The sequence below is a fragment of the Miniopterus natalensis genome, chromosome 12 (genome assembly GCF_054644295.1).
Source record: "Miniopterus natalensis isolate mMinNat1 chromosome 12, mMinNat1.hap1, whole genome shotgun sequence".
Lineage (NCBI taxonomy): Eukaryota > Metazoa > Chordata > Mammalia > Chiroptera > Miniopteridae > Miniopterus > Miniopterus natalensis.
Genome location: NC_142092.1, coordinates 72,398,629 through 72,420,869, shown reverse-complemented (window position 1 = coordinate 72,420,869; position 22,241 = coordinate 72,398,629). Strand labels below are relative to the sequence as shown.

At 61.6% G+C, this 22,241-nt stretch overlaps 1 protein-coding gene across 2 annotated transcripts in view; it reads left to right on the top strand.

Annotated features, from left to right (window-relative positions):
* Positions 1 to 13,582: 13,582 nt before the first annotated feature.
* Positions 13,583 to 22,241, top strand: part of NCS1 (neuronal calcium sensor 1) — a 32,557-nt gene continuing 23,898 nt past the window's right edge. Inside the window, exon 1 of one of the 2 annotated variants that reach the window (XM_087823021.1) lies at positions 13,583 to 13,674. In XM_087823021.1, the coding sequence (XP_087679147.1) occupies positions 13,611 to 13,674 (64 nt within the window). In that variant the 5' untranslated portion in view covers positions 13,583 to 13,610. The remainder of the gene's footprint in view (positions 13,675 to 22,241) is intronic. The other variant, XM_087823020.1, reaches the window with a different exon arrangement.

The following is a 22,241-nucleotide window of genomic DNA, read 5'->3' as shown; positions in this document are numbered from 1 at the left end:
GCTGGCGAGACACCGGGGAGCTGTGGGCCTTCCTGCAGAAGGAGAGGTTGCTCCGGTGCAGAAGGTGCTTCCTCAGGTCGTAGCTGTAGCCATAGCCGAGTCGGGTCACCTCTCCCAGGAAACCACTCAAGTAAAACCGCCAGGGTCTCCCCCTCCCCACCCGGCTCTGTCCAGCCAGCCAAGGCAGCACCCGGGCGCACAGGCCCACTCCATGTGACTGTCGTGACAGGATTTCCTCCTCCCATTATGATCTCATCAGGATCCCTGCTCTTTCCACAGCCTGCGCCCCTCCTCCCCCTCTTCCCCCATCTCCTCCTCCCCCCTTCTCTCCCCCCCACGCCCACATCTATTGATTCCACGCAGGCTTGGCCAGCCGTCGGAATGCGGGTAAGGCTGGTGCATTGCAGCATTTCCTGGCAGCTCTGGCAGGATGCGTTTTCTAAGCCAAGGAGAACTCTGCCGAGAGGACTCACTAATGCGTGTGTGATTGCTTTGGACCGTATGTGATGCTCTTCCCTGCGTTACAGTGTATGTCTTAGTACCTAAGAGCCTGCCGCAAGGACCCCGTCCTTACTGACCAGGACGAGTGTAAAGAGGCCTGCTTTAACGACCAGCGGCGTCTGGCAGGGACCATCGGTCTGAGGGGGCTGTTGGCCCTGCTCCATGCTTCCTGCAGAACAGAGCCCCTCATGCTGCTTGCTGCCCACTCCACCCACCCCACTCCACACCTACCCAGCCCCGGGCAGGACGCGCAGAGGCCAGGCGCCCGTGGCCTGCCTGCTGCTTCCCCCTTTAGGACTCCCTAAATCAGTGGCTTCCCGCTGAAGGAGTTAGACTGACGACACCTCCTGGTGTGTCACAGAGGCATTCATGTGGAGCACACCCAGGGTTCTCACACACCTTCCCAGGGCTCGGTTTCTCCAGGGCGCTTGGCAGGGAGTCTTTAAAAGGGATCCACCTGCATTGAGCCCAGTACTTGTCACCACCTGAATGTAGCTACTGATGGGCGAGCCAAGTACCCTGCAAACTCCCCAGGGTCGTCTGGTAGCTGGGCACTCGCCTGCACTCTCCACGGTTTATGCGTGAAAAGTACATACAGTTTTCCGTGGCTCACTGCTCACACATGAGGCCTGCATCCCGAGACGTTGTGCGAAGGAAGCCACTGCAGGGGGCACGGAGGTGCCAGGGCAAGGATGGAGCCGTGTCACACCAGGGGCCTGGTGCATTCTGGTGGCAGGAAGTCTGCAGCCAGGCCCTTAGAGGAGGAGGAGTTCTGGGCAAAGTCAGCAAATGTCCAGGCAAAATAGAAAAAATAACCCACTCCCAAGACAGCTGCTTCTGAGGCAAGTGTGAGGCGTTACATTGGCAGCCGGATCACACAGGGACAGGGGTCAGCCTCTGAGGCACTTAAGATGCTTGTTAACCAAAGGAGCCCCAGGTACTGTCCACACAGGAGGTGCTAGACGCCCAGGAGCGTGGACAGACCATAAATTGTATTTGCCTGGTCATGTGACCGCAAAAGCAGCCAGACTCAGCTAACCCAGCAACGTGCCGTCCGGGGGAGACGGTGTCTGCATACTGTGCTCTCAGGTGAGGGGCGCAGGAGCTTCCCGTGTTTTTCACCGTGACGATCCTCGGAGAGCATTTATGTAAGTGTGGCGGGGGGGGCTTTTGCGCAGGGTGCGGTTTGGGATGGCTTCTCGCTGTGGTGCAAACATGTAAAATAAAGATTCTGTGGTGGAAACGAATGTTTGTGATCCAGGGAGTCACTGCCTCCCGGCTGCCGTCTCCACCTCCCTCTCGTAATTTTTTCCTTTGTGATTTTTGTTCATTAAATTAGTTAACTGCCTCCCACCTGCTCCCACTGACAACCGGAGAAGCTCCGTGGGCCTCAGGTGTGCAGCAGCTGCTGGTGAAACTCAAACGGGACTCCCACCCGGAGGCTGTGTTTTGGAACAGACCGAGATCCGCTGTGGTTCACGGACATCCTGCCTGCGCCGGGGGCAGGGAGGCCCTTCTGAACTGGGCCCTGCGCAGGCTGCCACCTGAGGTGCCCACACGGGGACGGGCTGGCAGGCACGCCCCTGCCCGCGGTCATCATAGCGCCACGAGATAGCCACATAGAGTCAGGAAAATCCTGGGTGTAGACTCAGTAGTTCTAGAAGTCATCCAATCCCAAACCTGCTATTTTATTAGGAATGTTTTCAATCGAGGTATAACCTGTATACGTTACAGTCCACCCTTGCTAAGTGTGCAGCGGGTTGGGTTTTGGCAAATGCACATGCAATCTGCAGCCTCCGCCATAACAGACACGGGACATGTACATCACCCGTACACTTCCCATGGGGGGCCCTTCTCAGTGAGAGCCACGCCTTGCAAGTCTCCCACGGCCACTGCTTGCCCTCCGCGCCGCAGGGTGGCTCGCGCTCCTGGAGCCTCGCACGGTGGGACTGGTTCTCACGGTTGCTGTGGATCCCTCCAAAACCCCAGCCCTGAAACTACAGACACTGGGGCCCAGAGAAGCTTGTGAGACACACCCACCCACCCAGGTCAGCCAGCTGATAGGTGTCCAGATTCCAACCTTGTTGAGGATCAGGTCGGGCCTGGTCACTGCTATGTGTTTTGAATGTCGGAGTGACCCTGGCTCCCCTAGCAGAGGTTCAGACTCGGGGCCTGGGCTCCCGCCAGTGGCGAGCCTCACCACACCCATTCCCATCCCGAGGCCTGGCATCACCAGGGGGGAAGGAAGCCTGTGAGAGGGGAGCCAGCAGTCAAGCCAGACTGCAGCACGAGGGACACTGGGGCGGCTCCGGGAGGGCACAGCCGAGACAGGCATGGGGGGCCCGGGGGCCACCTAATCCAGTGCAGCTCAAGCCCGAGCAGGCAGCCGTGCCCTGGAGCTGCCCGGCTGGTGCAGTAGGCCCCCCGCGGGGCCCGAGAAGCTGCACTGCTAACCCGCAGCGTCCGGCTGGCGCTGCCTCGGATGCAGCCCCGCTTCCTTCTCTGCCTGGCCCAGTCCTTCAGCGGGACTCCACCCTGGCTCCCGCCTGCCTGGGGGAATTGCAGGCGGAGGGATCGGGTGAGGGAGCGGAGGCAGGGGCGCCCCTTGATCAGTGAGAGGTGCAGCGTCCGGGCTGCCCAGCCACATGAGCTTGAGGCCACGGAGCTGCGCCTGCCCGGGACCTGGGCTTGACCTTAGGACGGCCAGGCCTGGGAGCTTGACCACAGCTCACTCGCCTTCCGGCTTCTTTAGTGAGAAGGCTGAGCCGGTGGAGTCAGCAGTGTGCCATGCCAGAGCACCTGGCCGCCTCCCCAGGGTCCTCGTCAATCCTCCCAGCAGCCACGTGGACTCCTTCCCTGTGGCGGCTGCCTTGGGCGTCCTGTCCTTCACCAGGAACCTGTCAGGTGGGCAGACTGATAGCTGTGCACTCCCTCGGGCTGCAGGCTACGTGACAGTGAGGCTGGGCAGAGGAGCGGGACAGTGCTGACCTCACCCCGTAGACTGCCTGGCGGGCCCCACGTCCATCCTGCCCTCCCTGCAGAGCCGCAGGCCCGGTGGGCCAATCTGGGAGCCCCTGGGAGCCCCTGAGCACCGGCCTCCCTCCTCCGGCATGGAGAGAAGCCGCCTCTGCAGTGTGTGGGCTGGGTCTCAGCGTCAGTAACCGCTCGGGCTGTGCCTCACAGCCTGCTCGTGCGCACTTTGCAAGGGACCGCTGGCCGTCAGGACGAGGAACCTGCTCGTGGGGGCACCCTCAGGGCCTGAGACGGCGGCTCCTCGGCAGACTCAACGCTGTGTGCTTAGAACGGGCGTCGCACTCTGAGCCAGGCCCCCCGTCCGGGGCCGAGTGGCCCTGGGCACGCTGGTGTTGGCAGGGCCACGCCCCAGGGTGCGAGAACGATGCCGGGGTGCCCTGTGGGGAGCGGCGGCCGTGGGGAAGAGCTGAGCATTGCCTCCACTTCCCTCCTCCTCTCCCCCTTTCCATTTTAACTCGCCCCTTCCCATCAGCAATAAAGCCTGTTCAAGTTTTTCCCATTAAAAGAAAAACATAAAACCTGCTCTGGCTGGTGTGGCTCGGTGAGTTGAGCGTCCCGGGCACCGAAGGGCCGCCGGTCCCCTTCCCGGTCAGGGCACGCGCTCGGGTTGCGGGCTCGATCGCCAGTAGGGGGCGTGCAGGAGGCAGCCCACCCATCTTTCGCTCTCACATCAATGTTTCTCTCCCACTCCCCGTCTCTCTCCAAATCAGTTTTTAAAAAATAAAACCAAAAAACGCAAATGTCTCTAGGCCGAGGAGCAGGCCCCTCCCCACTGGCAGGCCGCACCTCTCGGGCCGGCTCCTTTATTTCCGGTACCCCCAACTCGCAGCAGTATGGCTTCCCCTGGCCAGTCACCCGCCACCTCCTGGGGCTTGGTTACTCTCTGCCATGTCCTCAGCAACTTGTGACCCCGGAGGACTCCTCTCTGGATGCTCACCTTCGGCTCCCCTGACGTGGTGCCCCCTCCGTTGGGCACCAGCCAATTAGCCTCCCAGCAGCCTTCCTCTCCCCCATCCCATCCCTGTCCTTGGCCCCAGTCCACCTGCTTCTCTCTTCCCATGACCATTTCCAGGCCGGCCGCCCTACCTACCCCTCACCTGGGTTACATCGCTGCTCCCTGTCAGCTGGGGCCCGGCCTTCAGTCTGGGGGAGACTGACCCCACACTCCCAGCCTATCCCTTGTCTCCCCACCCCCACACTGATTGGTTCAGAATAGACACATGACCCCTCAGGCTGGCTGGGCCAATGAGACGTGGTGTGGCCTCTCGGTTGGCAAGGTGTGAGTGGGGAGGAAGTGGGTCGCCTTCAGCGAGATGTGAACACCAGTGGGAAGCCCTGAGCTGCTGCCGGCAGCCGAGTTGCAGAGCAGCCCCAACACCCCGAGAAAGCAGAGCCAGAAACGGAGGGAGGAAACCCAGACCCTCCCACAGCCTGGACGCCTGGATCGAGCCTTGCCTGAAGGCAGATACTGCCGGACTCCCGGGTTACACAAGTCAGCAAGTTCCCCTTTCGCTCTAGCCAGTCTAGGTCAGGTTTTCTGCTACTACACAGTGTGTCCACAGACAAACCCTCAGACAGAAGGGATGCACAAGGTGTCGGGGGGCCCCGAGGGGCCTTTCCAGTCTCCCTGGAGGGTCCCAGAGGCTCCTGGGAAAATATGAGAAGGGGGCAGGTAGCAGAGGCGGCGGCAGGGCTGTCACGGGAGGGGAGGAGATGATTTATAGGAAGCGTCCTGCTCCAGACTCTGCTAATGACAGTCATTCATCATCGGTGTCCTGAGGGCACACAGCCAGGTGTGATTCCAGCAGCCTGTCAGGAGGGGATGCCCCGACCGGACCCAACATCAAGAGCACAAGAGGGCGCCCATTGCAATGCCCCTATTAGCGCGTCTCTCCCAGGCAACCCATCTGCCCGGAGCCACGCAGCAGGGGCAGACCTGGGCTCAGGCGTGCTGTCCCGGGGCCGAGCCCTCTCCACCTGACGGACGCTGTAGGGTTAGACTGGAAGTAAGGGCTGAGCTGGGGCGACACTGATCTTGTTTTGTTTTGCATATATTTTCATTTATTTCAGAGAGAGGAAGAGAGAGAAACATCGAGCCCGCAACCCAGGCATGTGCCCCGACCGGGATCGAACTGTGACCTCCTGGTTCATAGGTCGACGCTCAACCACTGAGCCAGGCCAGCCGGGCCATCTTGTTGTTTTTGAGAAAAAGCCCACTTGCCACACCTAGGATTCCCCAGGGCTCCTGCAGCCGCCTCTTTGCTGCCCAGGCCGCATAAAACCATCCGCAGGTGGCCTCATTGATTTTCAACCACGTTTTACCTCCATGTAATGAGTTCTCTGCAGGTGCTTGTGAACACGCCTGGCGGGCGCATCCAGCGGCTCCCGCGCCTGCCGGTGACTCAGAATATTAACAAGGCTGTACTTAGGCTCCCCGGGGGCCTGCTGGGAGGGACGCGGCCACACAGCAAAGCAGGGGAGACCCAGGGCTGCTCGGGCAGCTCAGGGCCGTGTCACAGGGCCTCCCCGCCTTCAGAGACAGGTTGGCAAGGACTGGCCCTCAGGGCCCCCCAAGCCCCGGCCCATTTAGGAGGAGCCAAAAGCTACACCTCCCTTCCCTCGAAGGGGCACCGTGGCCGCCAGGGCCCTGCAGTCAGCTCGGGGTTGGCTGGGTTCCTTCATGGGGAGCTGGGGAGAGTCGCAGGAGCAGGAGCCGCTGGCTGGGTGGGAAGTAAGGGAGGCCAAGGGTCCCGCCTCCAACCTGGGAAGCTGCTGCCCGCTGGGGCCCATGCTGTAGGGAGGGATATGGGGGTGGGATGCTCCCCTCTCCTCCCCTCCCCTGCCCCCAGCCCATCTTTAACTGGCTGGGAGAGGCCACCTAGCTGTAGCGTGTTTCAGAGCCGGAGCGAGCAGAGGCCCTTCTTTTACAAATGAAGCCCCCGGGGAGATGGGGGCTGGGAGTCCAGGAAAAAGACTTCCAGAGAGAGCTCCACCTCCGAATACGCGGTCCTGAGCCTCACTCACACGGTCTGCCTCTCTGGTCCCAGTCCTGTCCTCAGGGGCCCTGGGTTGGCTCAGAGATGACCGGGAGAGCCGAGCCGGGCCAGGCCTGGAGGCCAGCAGGGGCTCCTAGGAGCTGTCCCGTGGATCTGCCCTGGGAAGTCCGTATCCTGGCTCTGGCTCTGGCCTCCCTGGGAAGAGGAGACTGGGCCTGGCTGGGAAGCCCACAGAGATCTCGCCAGGAGGTGAGCAGCTCCCTGGCCCCCCGGGTGGTGTTGGGCTCCAGGGCTGGGCCTGCCCTGAGCGCGTCTGAGCTTGACCCTGGCAGAGCCTGGCAGAAGCCGAGGGACACAGCATTGTCCCCTCATAAGGAGCTCCGTCAGTTCTCCCCCCACCCCGGGAGAGGAGCACACTAGTGATCTTCAAAGTACTGGCTCCAGCTGTGAGGATCCTCGAATTCTGTGGTCACTGGTATTTGGGGTGTCCAGCCCCCCTTCCCTGAAGGTGGACCTCAGAAGCTGTGACCTCACCCCTATTGGCCAGGACTGATTGGACCAGGGCAGACATCTGAGTCCTGTGGGCCAATCAGATCCTCTCCCAGAACTGGGCTCAGGCTCACCTGGCGGGCGGGCATGGGAGCTGCAGGGGGTGAGAGACCCTGGCTGGGCAGGAGGCCCAGGGGAGGTGTCTGCAGAAACAGAAACTGCCCAGGGAGGCAGGGTCTGGGTGTTTACTGGATTTTGTTCCTTCCCCAACATCCATTCCCCCTTCTTCTGGAAAAAGCACCCACTTTTTGAGGGGGAGAGACTCCCCCTCCTCCACTGGGAGCAGCCTTGGAGGAACTGGCCGGCAAGCTGCCTGCCCACCCTCATCTGTGTGGTCCCGAGACCCCAGCATGACCATCAGACAGTCTCCCCAGGCCTGAACTGAGCCAAGGGCTAGGAGAGGGAGGAAGGGGCTGGGTCCGTGCAGCCTGAAGACACGTTTCCTGGAATTCGTGGGTCAGGACCCTCCAGATGCTCCTCGAGTCCCCTGAGCAGCGCATTCACTGTCCTTACCCCTGGTGTCTGGCTTGTCCCCTGCCCTGGTAAATACCCCTTTGCTGCAGCTGGCTCAGGGGTGAGCGAGGATTTCCTGACCCTCCCTAGACCCAGAGAATAACTTTAGTGGGGCTGGAAATCACAGGCCGGCGCCCTTTGCCCTTTGCCCTTTGCCCTTTGCCCTTTGCCCGTGGGGGGTGCTGAGCTCAGCTCACTGTGTCCCCAGCTGGATAGCAGAGGCCACGGCCCATTGCCCACTCCAGAGAAGAGCCTCACCTGGGACCCCACCGACAGCGTCACTGAGGAAGGTGGGGTTCAAGGCGGCGTGTGTCCCCAAGCTCACGGGCAGGGCAGCGAGGGGCTCTGGGGACCAGGACACATTCGCCGTGGCTGTGCAGCGTGGTGGTCACGGACTCCTAGCGCAGGATATCCCTGCTCGCTCCCAGGGTGCAGAGGGAACCGCCAGCGAGGCCTGGTCCCGGCCAGATGGGCCCGCACCTGTTTCTCATTCACAAACCCGCTGCTCAGCTGCTCCGTGTAACAGCCGCACCCCCAAGGCCGGCGGGAGCCCCGCGTCAGGGCCCTCAACAGCCCTGCGAGGCAGCAGGCGCCCCAGGGCCCCGGGAGCCTGACTCACCAGTGAGGGAGGAACCCACCGAGGCACGGGGGGGGGGGGGGGGGGCACACGCCTGACCCCAGGCCCTGCAGCCAGGACGGGGCTCAGACTCCTGGCTTAGGGTCCTTCACACAGAAATTTAAGTAAACGATTTCTTTGTTCCTTTGTCAAGAACGATAATTATGATTTAAGACAAATAGCCCTGGACGGTTTGGCTCAGTGGTTAGAGCGTCGGCCCTCAGACTGAAGGGTATCGGGTTCGATTCCAGTCAAGGGCATGTACCTGGGCTGCAGGTTCAATCCCCAGCCCCGGGTCGAGGCTCATGCCGGAGGCAACCAATCCATGCGTCTCTCACATCGACGTTTCTCTCTCTGTCTCTCCTCCTTCCTTCCACTCTCTCTGAAAAGCAATGGAGAAAATACCCTCACGTGAGGGTTAAAAACAAAGACATATTATTCACTGATAATAACAGCCAATGTTTACTGAGTAGTGGTATTTTACCTACATCACCTCACTCAGTTCTCATCAGGACCCTGTGGGATTAGGTGCTACTTTTTCTATGCCCACTTTCCAGATAAGGAAACTGAGGCTTAAGGACTTTAAGTAACATACCTGAGACCACACGACCAGCGCGTGCAGTCCCACTCCAGGGCCTGTGCTAACCGCTCTTTCCGCCCCGCTTCCCTCGGCAGGGAGGGAGCGATGGGCGGCTTCCACACACCCCTAGGGGACAAGGCTGGCCAGAGGGCCCAGCGAGGGTGGGGAGCTCTGATGTGGACGGGTGACCAGCTCCTGGTCCTACCAGCCCTGTCTTGCTGTTGCCATTTGTCCTGCGTGGGAGTAATTTACTTGGGTGAATGAGGCAGCCTGCCACCCGGTGGGCCAGATGGGTGGGAAGGACCAGAGAGGTCTTCCTAAGGGACCACTGGCTACACAGTGGGGTCCAGGCTCCAGCTGAGCCCATGCTGGCCCCGGATTCCTCCCGACACCCCAGCACCCACTGCACAGGGCAGCCGATGAAGCGTGTTGTGGGGACAGGGCCACCAGTCGAGCTGCCCCCAGGGCACGGTTCCCCAGCTCGGGAGCTGGGCCAGGCCTGCGGGACGCCTGCGTCAGTGAAGGGGCTGCTCGCTGGGTGGGCCTCTCCAGCGACGCCCACCCCCGTGAATATACTTACTAAGGGCCGGCTGCCTCACCTGCCTCCGTGAACCCTCATCGGGGTTCAGGTTGTCCCCCTTCCCTGGAGGAAATGCTGTCTCCACTGCTCTACATCGGTCCTCGCAGGGGAGGGGGTGGGGCTATAGAAGCACGACCTGGGTCCTTGTGGGTGTTTCTTCCGCAGGACACTGGTTCTTCAAATGCTAACTGGAGTTAAGGGGAAAAAAGTGCAATGCCAAATAAGTGTGGAAAATACATACTTAAAACAGGCTCCTTTCTTGCATGACTTCTCAGGGCCTTTGCATAAACAGAAATTGGCGCTGTGGCTCTTGGAGAAAGTGGTTGTCACTGGCGATATTCCCTGAAAGCACTGGGCCAGGGAGCCCGTCTTCCCACGGGGCATGGATACCACAGCGACTGGCTTTCCTTCAAGAGGCACTGGATTCAATTCTTACCGGAGGATATCTTTTCCATTGCTTTTCAGAGAGAGTGGAGGGGTGGGGGGGAGAGAGAGAAACATCGACGTGAGAGAGACGCATCAATTGGCTGCCTCCCACATGTGCCCGAACCAGGACCAGGGATCGAACCTGCAACCCAGGCAGGTGCCCTTGACTGGAATCCAATCGGGACCCTTCAGTTCCCAGGGCTGTTGACACTCTAACCACTGAGCCAAACTGGCTAGGGCTGGATTCTATATTTTTCACAATCTTTTTAAATTGGAGAAAAAAACATGCTTAAAAACGATTGAATTAAAATACACAGTGATGCAGGCAGATCCCCCCCCCCACACGCAGTTGGGATGATTCTGTAGGACTGAACCGCTCTGTGAGCTCCCCTGCTGTGCACAGGCCTGTGCCCTGTGACTTGGTTTCCAGCCCCGCTGTCGTTTAGCTCGGCTGTAGGGCGCGGTTGCCCCGGAGCCACGGCCTAATCCCTCATTTCCCATATGTAGGTCGCTTCCACTTTTTGTTTCAATGCTGCTGCGGGAGCGTCGCGGAGCCTTGACATTTGCATGGATCTCATCTCTAATTGTTGGCTTAGGCTGATTTCCTAGAAGTGGGACGGCCGAGTCAGAGAGGATGGGTGCTTATTGCCAAGCGGTACTCCAGAAGGGCTGTACCGGCAGCACCCTGCCTGGCAGTGCCTCGGTGCCCATTTCCTCGCCCCTTTGCCCATCCTGGGTATGAGCATTAACTTTGTAATTTTTTTCCAATTTGTTTTGTGTTTCTCTGATTTGTAAGGGACGTCTCTCCTGGGGACCAGGGCTGGCACTTGCTTTTAAAATCCTCACTTGAGGATATTTTTTCCATTGTTCTTCAGAGAAAGTGGAAGGGGGAGAGAGAGAGAGAGAGAGAAACATCGATGTCAGAGAGACACATCGATTGGTTGCCTCCCACATGCGCCCTGACCAGGCCGGGGATCGAGCCTGCAACCGAAGTACATGCCCCTGGCTGGAATCACACCCAGGACCCTTCAGTCTGTGGGCAGATGCTCTAACCACTGAGCCAAACCAGCCAAGGCTGGCACTTGCCTTCTATTGCGGGCTCTCATCTTTTCATTATGAGTGTACAGTTCTTAATGGGCTAAAGCTATTAACTCCGTCAAGTGCTTGCGCAAAGCATTTTAGATCCTTATAAACCTCTCCCCAGGAGCAGGGAAGTGGTTTCCCAGAAGCTGCAGGGCGCAAGAGGGGCAGGACCAGGGCTAAGGCTGGGCCTCAGGGCCTTGTGCTCCATGCAGGGGGGTCTGCGGGACCCCCTCCTCCTCTACCCGGGCCAGCTCCCTCCCCGCCTCACCCCTAGCAGCCTACTCTACCCTCCTTCTACATCCCTTGTCTTTTTTTTCCAAAAATTTTAAAGATATTTTAAATTGATTTTTAGAGAGAGAGGAAGAGAGAGGAAGACAGAGATGGAAACATCGATGAGGGAAACATCGATGGACCCCCCCTCCTGCACGCCCCCTACTGGGGACTGAGCCTGAACCCTGGGCATGTGCCCCAACTGGGAATAGAACTGGTGACCTCTAACCTCTTGGTGCATGGGTCATGCTCAACCACTGAGCCACAGTGGCCGGGCCCCCGCCTTATTCTGATGTTTTCACCTCTGACATTATATATTTACTCCTGCATTTTGTTTATTGTTACATCACTCTCCCTTGGGTAAACTGTAAACTCCACGGCAGCCCCTGAGAACCTCCCCGACTCCCCCCCAACAGGTGTTTCTGTGCATGGTCCCCCAGTGCCCTCTCTGTTCCCCTTGTGGAGTTTGTCCCCGGTGTGATCTTGGGACCACTGTGAGGCAGGCCACGGGGGAGGGGGTGGGTTTGTGAGCGCTCCAAGGGCATGGACCACATTGGTCATGGCAGCTCCGGGCACATGGGCGTGGGCAAGAAATACTCAGGAGCACCTGGGTTTCTACAGGCCTTTAATGCTACCATTGTCACTGTCACCCTGGCCAGGTCCCCACGTAGGCTCCCCCTCCTCCCAGGAAGGATGCTCAGGCCGGTCCTGCCAACTCGGAGCCCCTCACTGCGGGTCCCTTACTGCTGTCCACTCTGAGTCAGTGTCCTCACAGTTGGGAAACCCTGTTCCCAAGTGGAAACCAGGTCCCTCCAGCTGTGGCCCAGCCCCAGCTCCTGGGGTCCTCGCCCTCCCACTTCGTGTATAGAATGAGCTGGGGCAGGACAGCAGGGACTCCCTCCTCTGAAGGCCTCCTGGGCCCTGGGCAAAAGCTGGAGCGGAGCATGTTTGGAGGTAAGGGGGGGGTGTCTCGGTCTCCCCATCTCCTCTGTGCTTCCTGAACCCCCTGAGGTCTGAACACCTTGCCAAAGCGGGGAGAAAGAGAGACCCTGCCCAAACCTCAGCCCTGCCTCATCCTCAAAGGCTCCGACCGCCCCCAAGACCCCAGCTCGGCCATTTCTTCTTTGCCGGGTTTGTGGAGAGGCCGCTGCAAGTCAGGTGCCTTCTAGGGTGTTGGAGGCCGAGAAGCCCTGGCTCAGGGGCTCATACTCCAGGGGAGGAGACACCGAGGACACCAGGGATAAAGCCCCGACGTCTGTGATCGCTGCCCAGGAGAGAAAAGCGGTGAAGCCGGGGCGGGGGCAAGTCCCAAAGCGCTGCCATCGCGGGTGGGGTGCCTCCTTCCCTTGCCACACCTCCCCAGCCCTCTCGCCGCTCTCCATCCAGGCGGGTCCTGGCCACGGGCCTGGCCTCAACTCCCGCCACGCGCAGGCCAGAGAGGCAGGGGCGCAGGTCTGACCCTGTCACCTCCCTGCTGAGGTTCCAGGGCCCAGCGCCCTGGGGAGAGGTTACCCCCCCCCCCCCCCCCAGCTCGGAGCAAGGAGAGCTGCCCCCTGCGCTCAGGCCTCCTGCCCTGCTCCAGGTTTTCTGGGCCTGGATCACTTTCCCAACCGCCCAGCTCCCTCCCCCGGGCGTGGAGGTCACCTTGCCCCGGCCCGGGAGGCGCCCCCCGCCGCGCTCGGTGGCCTCCCGCACGGCCCCGCCCGCCCCGCCGCCGTCCCCGCGCCCGGCGGATCCGGGTCGAATGAATGAATTTCTCCAGACGGGGACTCGGCCGCGCGCACGTCAGGTCTCTGGGGCCCGGCCCGCCCCGCCCCGCTCCTCGGCGTGTGCGTGGCGGGGCGGGGGCGCTGGAGCGCCGAGATTGATCCCCGCGGGGTGGCGGGGTGACCTCCCGCTTCCGCCCGGGGCGCGCCGCGGCTGGGGAGCCCCCCTGCGCCCGGGCTCCGCGCGCAGGCCCGGCGGGGCGGGTGCGGGCGGGAGGTGGCGCCGCGCGCTGAGTGGCGGCTCCGGGCCCACCCCCGGCGCGCCGGTGCGGGCGGGAGGCGGGGAACGCAGGGGCGGCGGCGCGGCGGGCGCAGCAGCGAGCATGTGCCGCGGGGCCCAGTAACCAGGGACGACCGGCAGCTCCGCGGCCGCGGCGGCGCCCAGCCCGGCCCGGCCCGGCCCAGCCCCGCGCAGCTCGCGCCGCGGCGCCCGGAGAGGCGGCGGCCCGCGCCCCGGCCCCGCGCCGCGCCCAGGGCGCCCAGGCGCCGCCAGCCCCGCCGCGCAGCGCACAGCCCCGCGCAGCAGCCCCGCGCCCGGGCCGCGCGGGCTCGGCGCAGACAAAGGCGCGGCCCGACTCGGCCCGGCCCGCCCGCCCGCGGGCCTCCGCGCGCCCCGCCCCGGCCCGCGCCCGCCTCGCCGCTCCCACTGGGCGCCCCGCCGGGGTCCGGCCCGGGGCGGGGGCCGCGGCCGCTGAGAATGGGGAAATCCAACAGCAAGTTGAAGCCCGAAGTTGTGGAAGAGCTGACCCGGAAAACCTACTGTGAGTGCGCGCCCCGGACCCGGACCCGCGCCCCCGCCCCTCCCCCACGCCGCCCCCCCAACCCCGCGTCCCTGCTCCCGGTCCGCTCGCGGCCCCGTCCACGCCGCAGCCCGCCCTGCCCGCGTCCGTCACCCCCCTGCCCTGCCTCCCCCCCTCCGCGCCGCGCCCCCAGCCCCACGCCCGGCTCTATTGTTCTAGGGCGTCCAGCCCCCCGCGCCTGGGGCGCGTGCTGCTTGTCCGGGTGCGCGGGGCCACCCCCAGGCCGGGAGGGGAGGCCCCAGCCCCCCGCAGCCCCCGCCCCTTCGCCGGCGGAAAGGGCCGGGTGCGCGCTGCGGGCGGGGGTCCCGGCAGGGGGCGCCCGGTGCCGGGTGGTTCTGGCTGCGCGGAGCCGCCTGGCAGGAGCGCGGCGGGCGGGTGATTCATGCATCACGATGCCGCTGCCGCTGCGAGGCTGGCCCGTCGCCTCCTCCCGGGCCCCGATCGTGAGTGTTGGGAGGTGGGGGCACTTGTCAGAGCTCGTGGCAGCGGGGGCGGCCAAGGCCCTGGGCGCCCTGGTGGGTTTGCGGGCTGGAATCTCCCCTGGCCCCCCTCCTCTGCGCCACCCGGGGAAGTGGGCTTGTGCAGCCCGGGGGTGATCTGGTCCATGTCAGCGTTTAACCCTCTGGGGCACCGGTGAGGGGAGGGCCTGCCAGTGTCAGACGGCTCCAGATCTGCCCCAGTGCCTCTCTCCACTTGGCCAACTTCACAACTCCACGGCCCCTCACCTCTCCAGTTTCTCCATCCCAGACTTCTCTCCTCTCTGCAGCTCTGGCATGCTAGGGGTTGGTGGCACCCGTCCGCACCCCCAGGTTCTTCCTTTTTTCTTTTGGGGGATGGGAGGAAGGCCAGCAGCATCCTCTGGTAGGGCTGTGCCTGTGTTTCCGACTTGGAAGGGGGCAGTGGCCCTGCGCTTGGCTTGGCATTCAGACCCGAACGTGGGCAGCTGCGTGGGTCCGGCCCCTCTGCACCCTCCCTGGAGTCAGCAGATTGATGGAGGCTTGGGAGGCAGGTTCCGATGGTGCATTGCACAACCTCTGCTCCCCGCACCCCCGACACACCACACACTCCGTCGGTCTTCTGGGCACCTTGGCAGGTCCGCCCAGGCCCACGCTTTGGCTCCATGCCCCTCGCCCCCATGTGCTTGGAACAAAGGGGGCTCTCCTGAGTGGGCGCTGGTCGGCGGAGAGGTCCTGGCCCTTCTCCAGTGGAATTCTGCAGCAAGGAGCGCAGATCCCAGGAACCGCTCCTGGCAGGGCTGAGGCTCCGAGGACCCGGGACTCCTTCCTTTCCAAGGAGGGGTGGTGGCGGACCTTCCCAGGTCCGGTGCTGGCTTGTGAGATTTGCTGGCCCTTCCCTCAGGCTCTGTCCAGATGTGGCCCACAGCTGTCAGCAGGCAGGCTGCAGGTGGGACTAATGGGCTCCTGTGCCCAGGGAGGCAGAGGGCACTGCGGGCTTTGCTGGGAGATGGGGGCTTGGGCTGGGCCTGCGCGTCTCCATCATGGTGGAGCAGGGGAGCCACCCGAGGGCTGAATGAGGCCAGGTTTTCTGCTTATTGGGCACGGCGCGCCCTGAGCTCTTTGCGTCGGTAACACGTTGAATCCTCGCAGCGGCCCAGGCCATGGTGTGCACTGTCACTACCCCCATGTACAGCTGAGGAAACTAAGGCTCATACAGGTGGGTGGTGTGCCCAGGACCCCACGGCCAGTCACTAGGCAGCATCGGGACTTGAACTTAGGCTTGTCTGTCTCCAAAGTTACGTCTTAGCGCTCACGCCGAGAAGTCAGGGGCTTTTCTTCTGTGCGTCCCTCTTTGGTTTTGGCTCTAAGCCGTGGTGGTGGCTTCTGGATGGGAAGGCGCCTTGGCCATCACTTTGCCCACCCCCTCTCTCTGGGCAGGTCTGTCAACTTTGGGAGACGTCGAGTCAGCCAGGCTCTGTGGGGAGCTGAGCTGGGCTATTTTTAAAGGCCTTTGGAGAAATGGAACAGTTTCTACCAGGGAGAGAGTGAGCCAGGTCCCTCTCCTAGTGCCCTCATTAGGGGCAGGCTGGTGGAGTGTGGTGGGCTCCTGGCCTCCTGTGTGTCTCCCTCGCAGATTCCAGCTCCCTCGGTGCAGGCCCTCATCTGTTTGGTTGTGTCAGCACTTAGTAGGTCCACAGGCTATTTGTTGAATGAAAAGTCTCCCAGCAGGAAGAGCTGAGAGAGCCTCCAGCGTGTTCTAAGGCCCCGGGTGGGCTTCCTTCAATGGGGTGGGGAACCATCTGCTCTCTGTCAGGGGACTCAACGTATGGGGTCAGGAGAGGAGCGCTCAGGAAGGAGTCCCAAATGCCAGGAGCGCCTGGCGAGCTCGTTAAATGCCAAGGTGCCTTTAGGTCTGATCTGGGCCCAGGAACTTGCACCCTCAACAAGTGCTGAGCATGTAAATTATGGTTCCCGGGATCCCCAGTTGGAGACCCACAGCTGGTTCCGGGGTCCTGGTGTATGTGAGCATTACCCGGTGTCCGAGGCCACCTCGGGCACAGCACAGCCGGCTGCAGCCCTACCTGGGGCCCTGAGGGGAGCCCAGGGGGTCCCGCTGAGCCAGTGCTGGCTACTGTCCTTGCTGGTGCTCCTCCTGCCCCTGGAGAGACTGTCCCGCTGGTCTGTGTGCGTGAGGAAGCAGGAGCTGGTCTGAAAGACCCAGCTGTGTGGCCCTTGCTGACACGTCTGGATTTGGCTGGGCCGCAGCCCCTTCTCTCGGGCTTACTGCCGCAGAGCGGAGGAGATTTGTTAAATCGTCAGTGCCTCGTAACCCGTAACCCAGTCCTCACCCTTCCCAGCACTGGCTGAATCTGGGCACAACAGCAGGTTCCAGAGCTGAAGGCCTTGCCCAGCTTGGACTCGGAGCAGCCGTCAGTGTGGCCCGGAACGTGGTCTTTTTGAGGTCTGGCCAGCCTGCTTTCTTCCAGCTTGTTGGTGACACTGTTGTCACCCCTGTATGCCTCAGTTTCCTCATCTGCAGAATGGGTGTACTCGTGGTGCCAGACTCAGGGCACGTGAGCGTCCACAGGATAACTCACACCCAGCCCAGCGAGCGGCACACGCGAGGAGCCATCCTTAGCGCACGGCACACGCTTGTCAGGGAGCAAGGAGGCCCGTTGGTGAGCCTTTAATATTGTCTTTTCACTGCACAGTTCAGCGTCGTCTTGAACTGGTCTTAAATGTGCCTCGTGCATGAAGCTCGTCTGTCCAGAGAGGAGACTTCGTGCGGCCTGGTCTTTGTGCCCGGCACGTAGGAAGCTGGTCCTTCAGTTTGCCCGGCTCTTAGCAGCGTCTTGTTTTAACTGCTGCGGTGTGTCCCGCACCCGCCTGGGCGCTTATTAAGTTTTTAGGCTGCCCTGACCCGTCTCCCGCTGGGCGCGAGGGAGACAGAGTGTGCGGGAGAGGGGTGCACCCCTGCCCTCGGGTGGAAACCAGCCAGGGGCCTGAAGGACCGAGCCGAGGGCTCAGCCGTTTGCCGTGGTCAGAGCTGCATCCGCTTACAGGCTTCTGGGCCCGAGCCAGCCGCCCCGAGAGGCAGACACCCCGCCACCGTCCCCCCCCTCCCCTCCGTATGGTGCTCATGGGGCGCCTCAGGGACCCCCGTCCAGGACCCAGAGGAGGCCACTCCCTCCTCACTGTTGGACAGCCCGGCTCTGCCGTGACCTTGCTTGCCAACCTTGAGTCTGTGGCCTTTGTCCTGATGCTCAGAATGGTACCCGGCACCCGGCAGCTTGTAGAGGGGACAAGCGTCTGTAGTTGGTCGCTAAGGCCTCTGCAACCTAGAGCAGAGAAGGGGCCCCCTGCTTGGGGTCGGGAGTCGGCGAGAGATGCTGGGTGGCACTGGTTGAGCTCTGGGGTTTCTCGGGCTTTGGGAGGGTCCCATGAAGGTCCCTGCTGCAGGATGAGGGACATTCTCTGATCCTTGTTTCCTCCACCCAACTCTGCCCCGCCAGCCTTGGTGGGGAGGCCGAATCTGGCACCGTCTTGGGATAAATGGTGGAGTTGGGGTGTGGTTGCCCCACAGCCGGGTTTTGTCTGAGGTCTGGCCCACTTTCCTCCAGCCTGTTGATGAGGCTGGTGAGCCAGGGGTGAGCCACCAGGAGAAGAAGGGCCCGGAGGGAGGGCGGTGGCTTCTGCAATCCCTGTGCATCCTGGTGCCTGGGGGTGAGACCGTGGAGGCTGCTTCCTGTCTCCGTGCAGCTGAACAGCAGCAGCGAGATGAATCGAGGTCAGACTCTAACACTAGGTTGGGCATCTCGGCAAGAAACCTTAAGCCCGCTGCTGGGAAAGAACTCGGTATCCTGGAGAATGGGGCTGGGTCCCACTCAGGCTCTGTGACCTTGGGCAAGGCACTTACCCTCTCTGAGCACCTTTTTGCTCACCTGCAGCACCTGCTCATGGCACTCCCCGGATCCACATGGGGGAGTGCTTTGAGGTTCAGGATGTGGGTCAGAAAGGGATTGGGGACCCTGCCTGGGTAGCTTAGTTGGTTAGAACGTTGTCCTAATACGTTAAGATTGTGGGTTCAATCCCTCGTCAAGGCACATACAAGAATCAGCCAATGAGTGCATAAATAAGTGGAACCACAAATCGATGTTTCTCTCTCTCTAAAATCAATAAATAAAAATTTTAAAGAAAGGGAGTGGGGACCGTTTGGCAGTGGTCTCGGGGATGGAAGGAGGCGTTGGGGGCCAGATGGGCAGGGTCTCTGGGCCTTTACTTGGGTGAGCCCCAACTCACGGAGCTTTACTACTTTTCTTCTCTGGTAAATGGGGGGCATCAGGGTGGCCCCAAAGATGGGGAGGATTCAGGGCACGTGGAGGGGTTAGCATGGTGCCTGGTTCTGTGGGACCCTTTAACCTCTGGTGACAGCTGGTTTAAGGATGCAAGTCCTCTGTTCTCCAGAGCAGAATGGGCTGAGTGGGTCTGCGGCCTGACCCCTTGTAGAGAGAAGCCACAGAGGCCAGAGAGGGGCAGGGGCTTGCCCAGGGTCACAGAGCCCAGGCCTCCAACTCACGCCCGCCCATGCTGGCTCCATCTGCCTCCTCCTGCTCCCTCTCGAGTGTGACCTGGCTCCTTCCGTCCCCACCCCTACCCCAGAGAGGTCTGGCATCTCGCATCACAGTGTCAGGTAGAAGCACTTTCTCCTGGCCATGGCCTTGGGATTGGACCCGGCTTCCTCTGCTCCCAGGGCCAGTTCTGAGCCCCTCAGGCAGGTCGTGGGCGGTGGGAGACAGCCGGCCAGTGGGCCGGGTTCCCGACACCCTCCACCGAGGGTTCCCTAGGAAGGGATCTGGACATTTTTCAAGATGAGGGGGGGCATGGATGGAGGTCGGGGAGGCACATTAGACTTGGGCTGGGAGATCGGTTTGCCTGCCAGCCAGAGAACAGATTGGAGGAGGGAGTTGTCCTCCAGGCCTAGTGACGGTGGCATCCGTAGCCATGATGCCAGGGACAGATTCTAAATCTATTTAGGAGGAAGACTATAGGACTCGATACGTAGGGTGCATTATCTTATATATTTGGGGTTATATACTTTCTGTTTTCTAACTTATTAACCCCCGACATTGCGAATGTTTGCCTGTGCCATTAACCGTTCTTCTAAAAAATGATTTTTAAATGGTGCCTCACACGAATGCAGCATTTTATTTAACCCCCTGCCACGCGCCATTAGGTTGTTTTTATAACAGAAACGGTGTTGCAACAAGCTCCCCTGCACTGACTCTGCACTCGTCTCTCCTTGAAGACGCAGGAAAGTCGCGGGTTAAAGGCCGCGGACGCCTGAAAAGGCTGTTGATTGAAAACTTGTGAACTTGCTCTCGGGAAAGTGCATCCCCCTCCGGCTTACATTCTGAGCAAAAGGGGACGGATGCCTGTGGCTGCCTCCTTGCGGGCGCTGGGTGGTCCTGCGTGCTCCGCTGCCGATCACTGCTGCGGAGTCCTGGGCCCGAAGCTGGAGGGGCCTGTGGGGCCATGTGGTCCAGTGCTCTTGTTTGACAGGTGGACAGACCGAATACCAGAGGGGAAACCTCTCTCCCAAGTCACGTGGCAAATGTGAGGCAGGGACCTAGGACTGTGCCCCCTGTCGGGGAGCCCCCGCTGCGCTGTGATGGGCCGGCCGTGGCGGTTGAGGTGGGAAGCCCCGCTTTCTTCCCTGAAGTGTCTTCCTCTATGGCTCATCGGGTCCTAAATATCTCTTGCTGTCAGGCTGTGAAAAAACTAATCATCCCCCACTTTTGTTGTTGTTGTTGTTGTTAATCTTTACCCAAGGATATTTTTTTTAGAGAGAGTGGAAGGGAGGGAGGAAAGGGGGGAGATTGCCTCTCGCACCAGTGTGGCCTGGAATAGTGACTTTAGAGTCACTGGTCCCCCCTGGGACTCAGTTTCTCTTTCTGCACAGTGCTTGGGGTGCCGGATGGTGGGACCGCGGTGGAGAAGCTACACCCGGGCCCCCGACGGAGCATGCTTGGGCTCAGGTGTCTGATGACTGGGCCCTGGGCTGCCTCAGCCACAGCCACAGCCACAGCCACAGCCACAGCCACAGCCACAGCCACAGCCACAGCTCTGTCTCTTCAGGCGTCAGTTTTCTCATCTGCAAGCTGGGGACAGCAATGCCCCCGTCACGGGGCTGCAGTGGGTAAAGGGAGGAACAGCGGACACACTGAGCTTGGTGGCTTGTCTCGGGAGCTCCCCTTAGCTCACCCGTGCGGATGGGTTGTCTGTACGAGCTCCTGGGCTGTCACTGGGGGGAGAGCTGCCATTAAGCACGTTTGTGTGATCCGTGCTCTGTGCTCACGTGCAGTCATCCCCGGCCCTTCCCGGGAGCCTGTGTGGTTCCCACTTTACAGGGGAGAAAACTGAGGTTCAGAGGGGACCAGAGCTGGCCCAAGGCCACACATCCGGTGAGTGGTGCAGCTGGGGTTTGACCTGGGGCGGTGGGGGCACCGAGAAGCCCCCGTGTGTGGTGAGCTAGAGTGTGGGTGCCGGGTGTGGGTGTACGGGTGGGTGGGTGCTGCGAATCATGTGTGTGCCCTGGTTCCCGTGGGCATGCTCCGAGCTGAGGGACGGGGTCGTGGCCTGTGTCAGGAGTGGGTGAGCCGGTGTGTCTGTGCGGCGCGTGCGCTCGGGCAGCTCTGTGCGGGTGGGGAATGGAGACAAGCCTGGGGGCACAGACAGGCCGGGAGCCGGGGAAAGGGCGGATTCTCAGCTGCCTGCTCTGGGACGAGACGGCCTGGCTGCTCCTCCTCGGTCCCTTTCTGCCCTGGCCACGCTGATCTCCGGGGGCCCATCTGCCTCGGGCAGTGGGGAGGTGTCACTGGGAGGAGTGACAATAATGATGATTCCCATTTACCAAGTGGGTACGTGGTGCTGGGACCCTGGGAGTAGGGACTATATCCCCATTTCACAGATGAAGGAGAGGGGGCCCAGGCAGGTTCAGGGACGTGGCCAAGGCCTCCCAGCCAGTGGCCACGCTGGGGCTCCGGCTCAGGTTTTCATCTGGACACAGCCACACTCTTCCTACCACGTGCCCGCATCCCATGATCTCCGTGAGCCTTGTAACCCTAGAGCTGCCACAGAGGGTAGTGAGCGCCCCATCACTGGAGGCATTCAAGCAACTGCTGCAACGGCAGACACTGGCCCGGCATCCTGTGTTCCTGGCCAGATGTGAGGTTGGACGGTAGGTGGGATCCTTCTAGCAGTGAACACACAGCTACTGGTCCTGGATGCTCTGAGTCCTGTTGGGGATTTGGAGCAGCCTCGGCTGGGCTTCCTCTGGGAGGGGGCAGAGCTGAGGCCTGTGCGAAGGCCGCAGAAGTGTGGCGAGAGGGAGGAGCGTGCAGTGGGCAGTTGCCCGGTACCGGGCCTCTGAGGCTTTCTTAGCCTCTGCCCCATCCCAGCAGAGCCTTGGGTGCTGACCTCTCCAAATCCTCCCAACCTGTGAGCCCGGGAGAGGGAGCCCTGCCCTAAAGTGTCGGCACCATCTTGCTCTCAGCGAGCCCGCGGGCAGGGTCTGAGAGGCAGAGGGCAGCCAAGGGTGCGGCCGTGGAGAGCGAGGGTGCCCCTGATTGCCCTTCCCTGCCCTGCCCTGCTCATGCCTGGCAAGGCCCAGGTGCCTCTGGAGTGGCTGTGCCCTCATGGGTGCAGTGTGGGGCTCAGGGCACAGTGATGGATGGGACCTTGGGGTCTGGAGGTCTGGAGCCCTGGGCGCCTGTGAGCTCTGCGAGGCCTGGAGCACACCTGGGGGATTTTGGGTTTTGTGCGGTGCCCGGCCCAGAGTCTCGCACGGGGAGGCCTGTTGCCTCGACTGTGTTGCCTTGTGCCCCTTGGCTAACCAGGACGGGACCCACCCGTGCCCCTGACCTGCAGTCTGGTGGGCAGGGGAGTTTGCCAGGGGGCCAGAGTCTGGGGTCCTGGGTCTAGCCTCACCTGCTGTGGCTTTCAGCTGCTCCTCTCTGGGTCTCAGTTTCCCCATCTGTCTCACTCCCTGTGAAACGGGATGTCAGCTTTTCT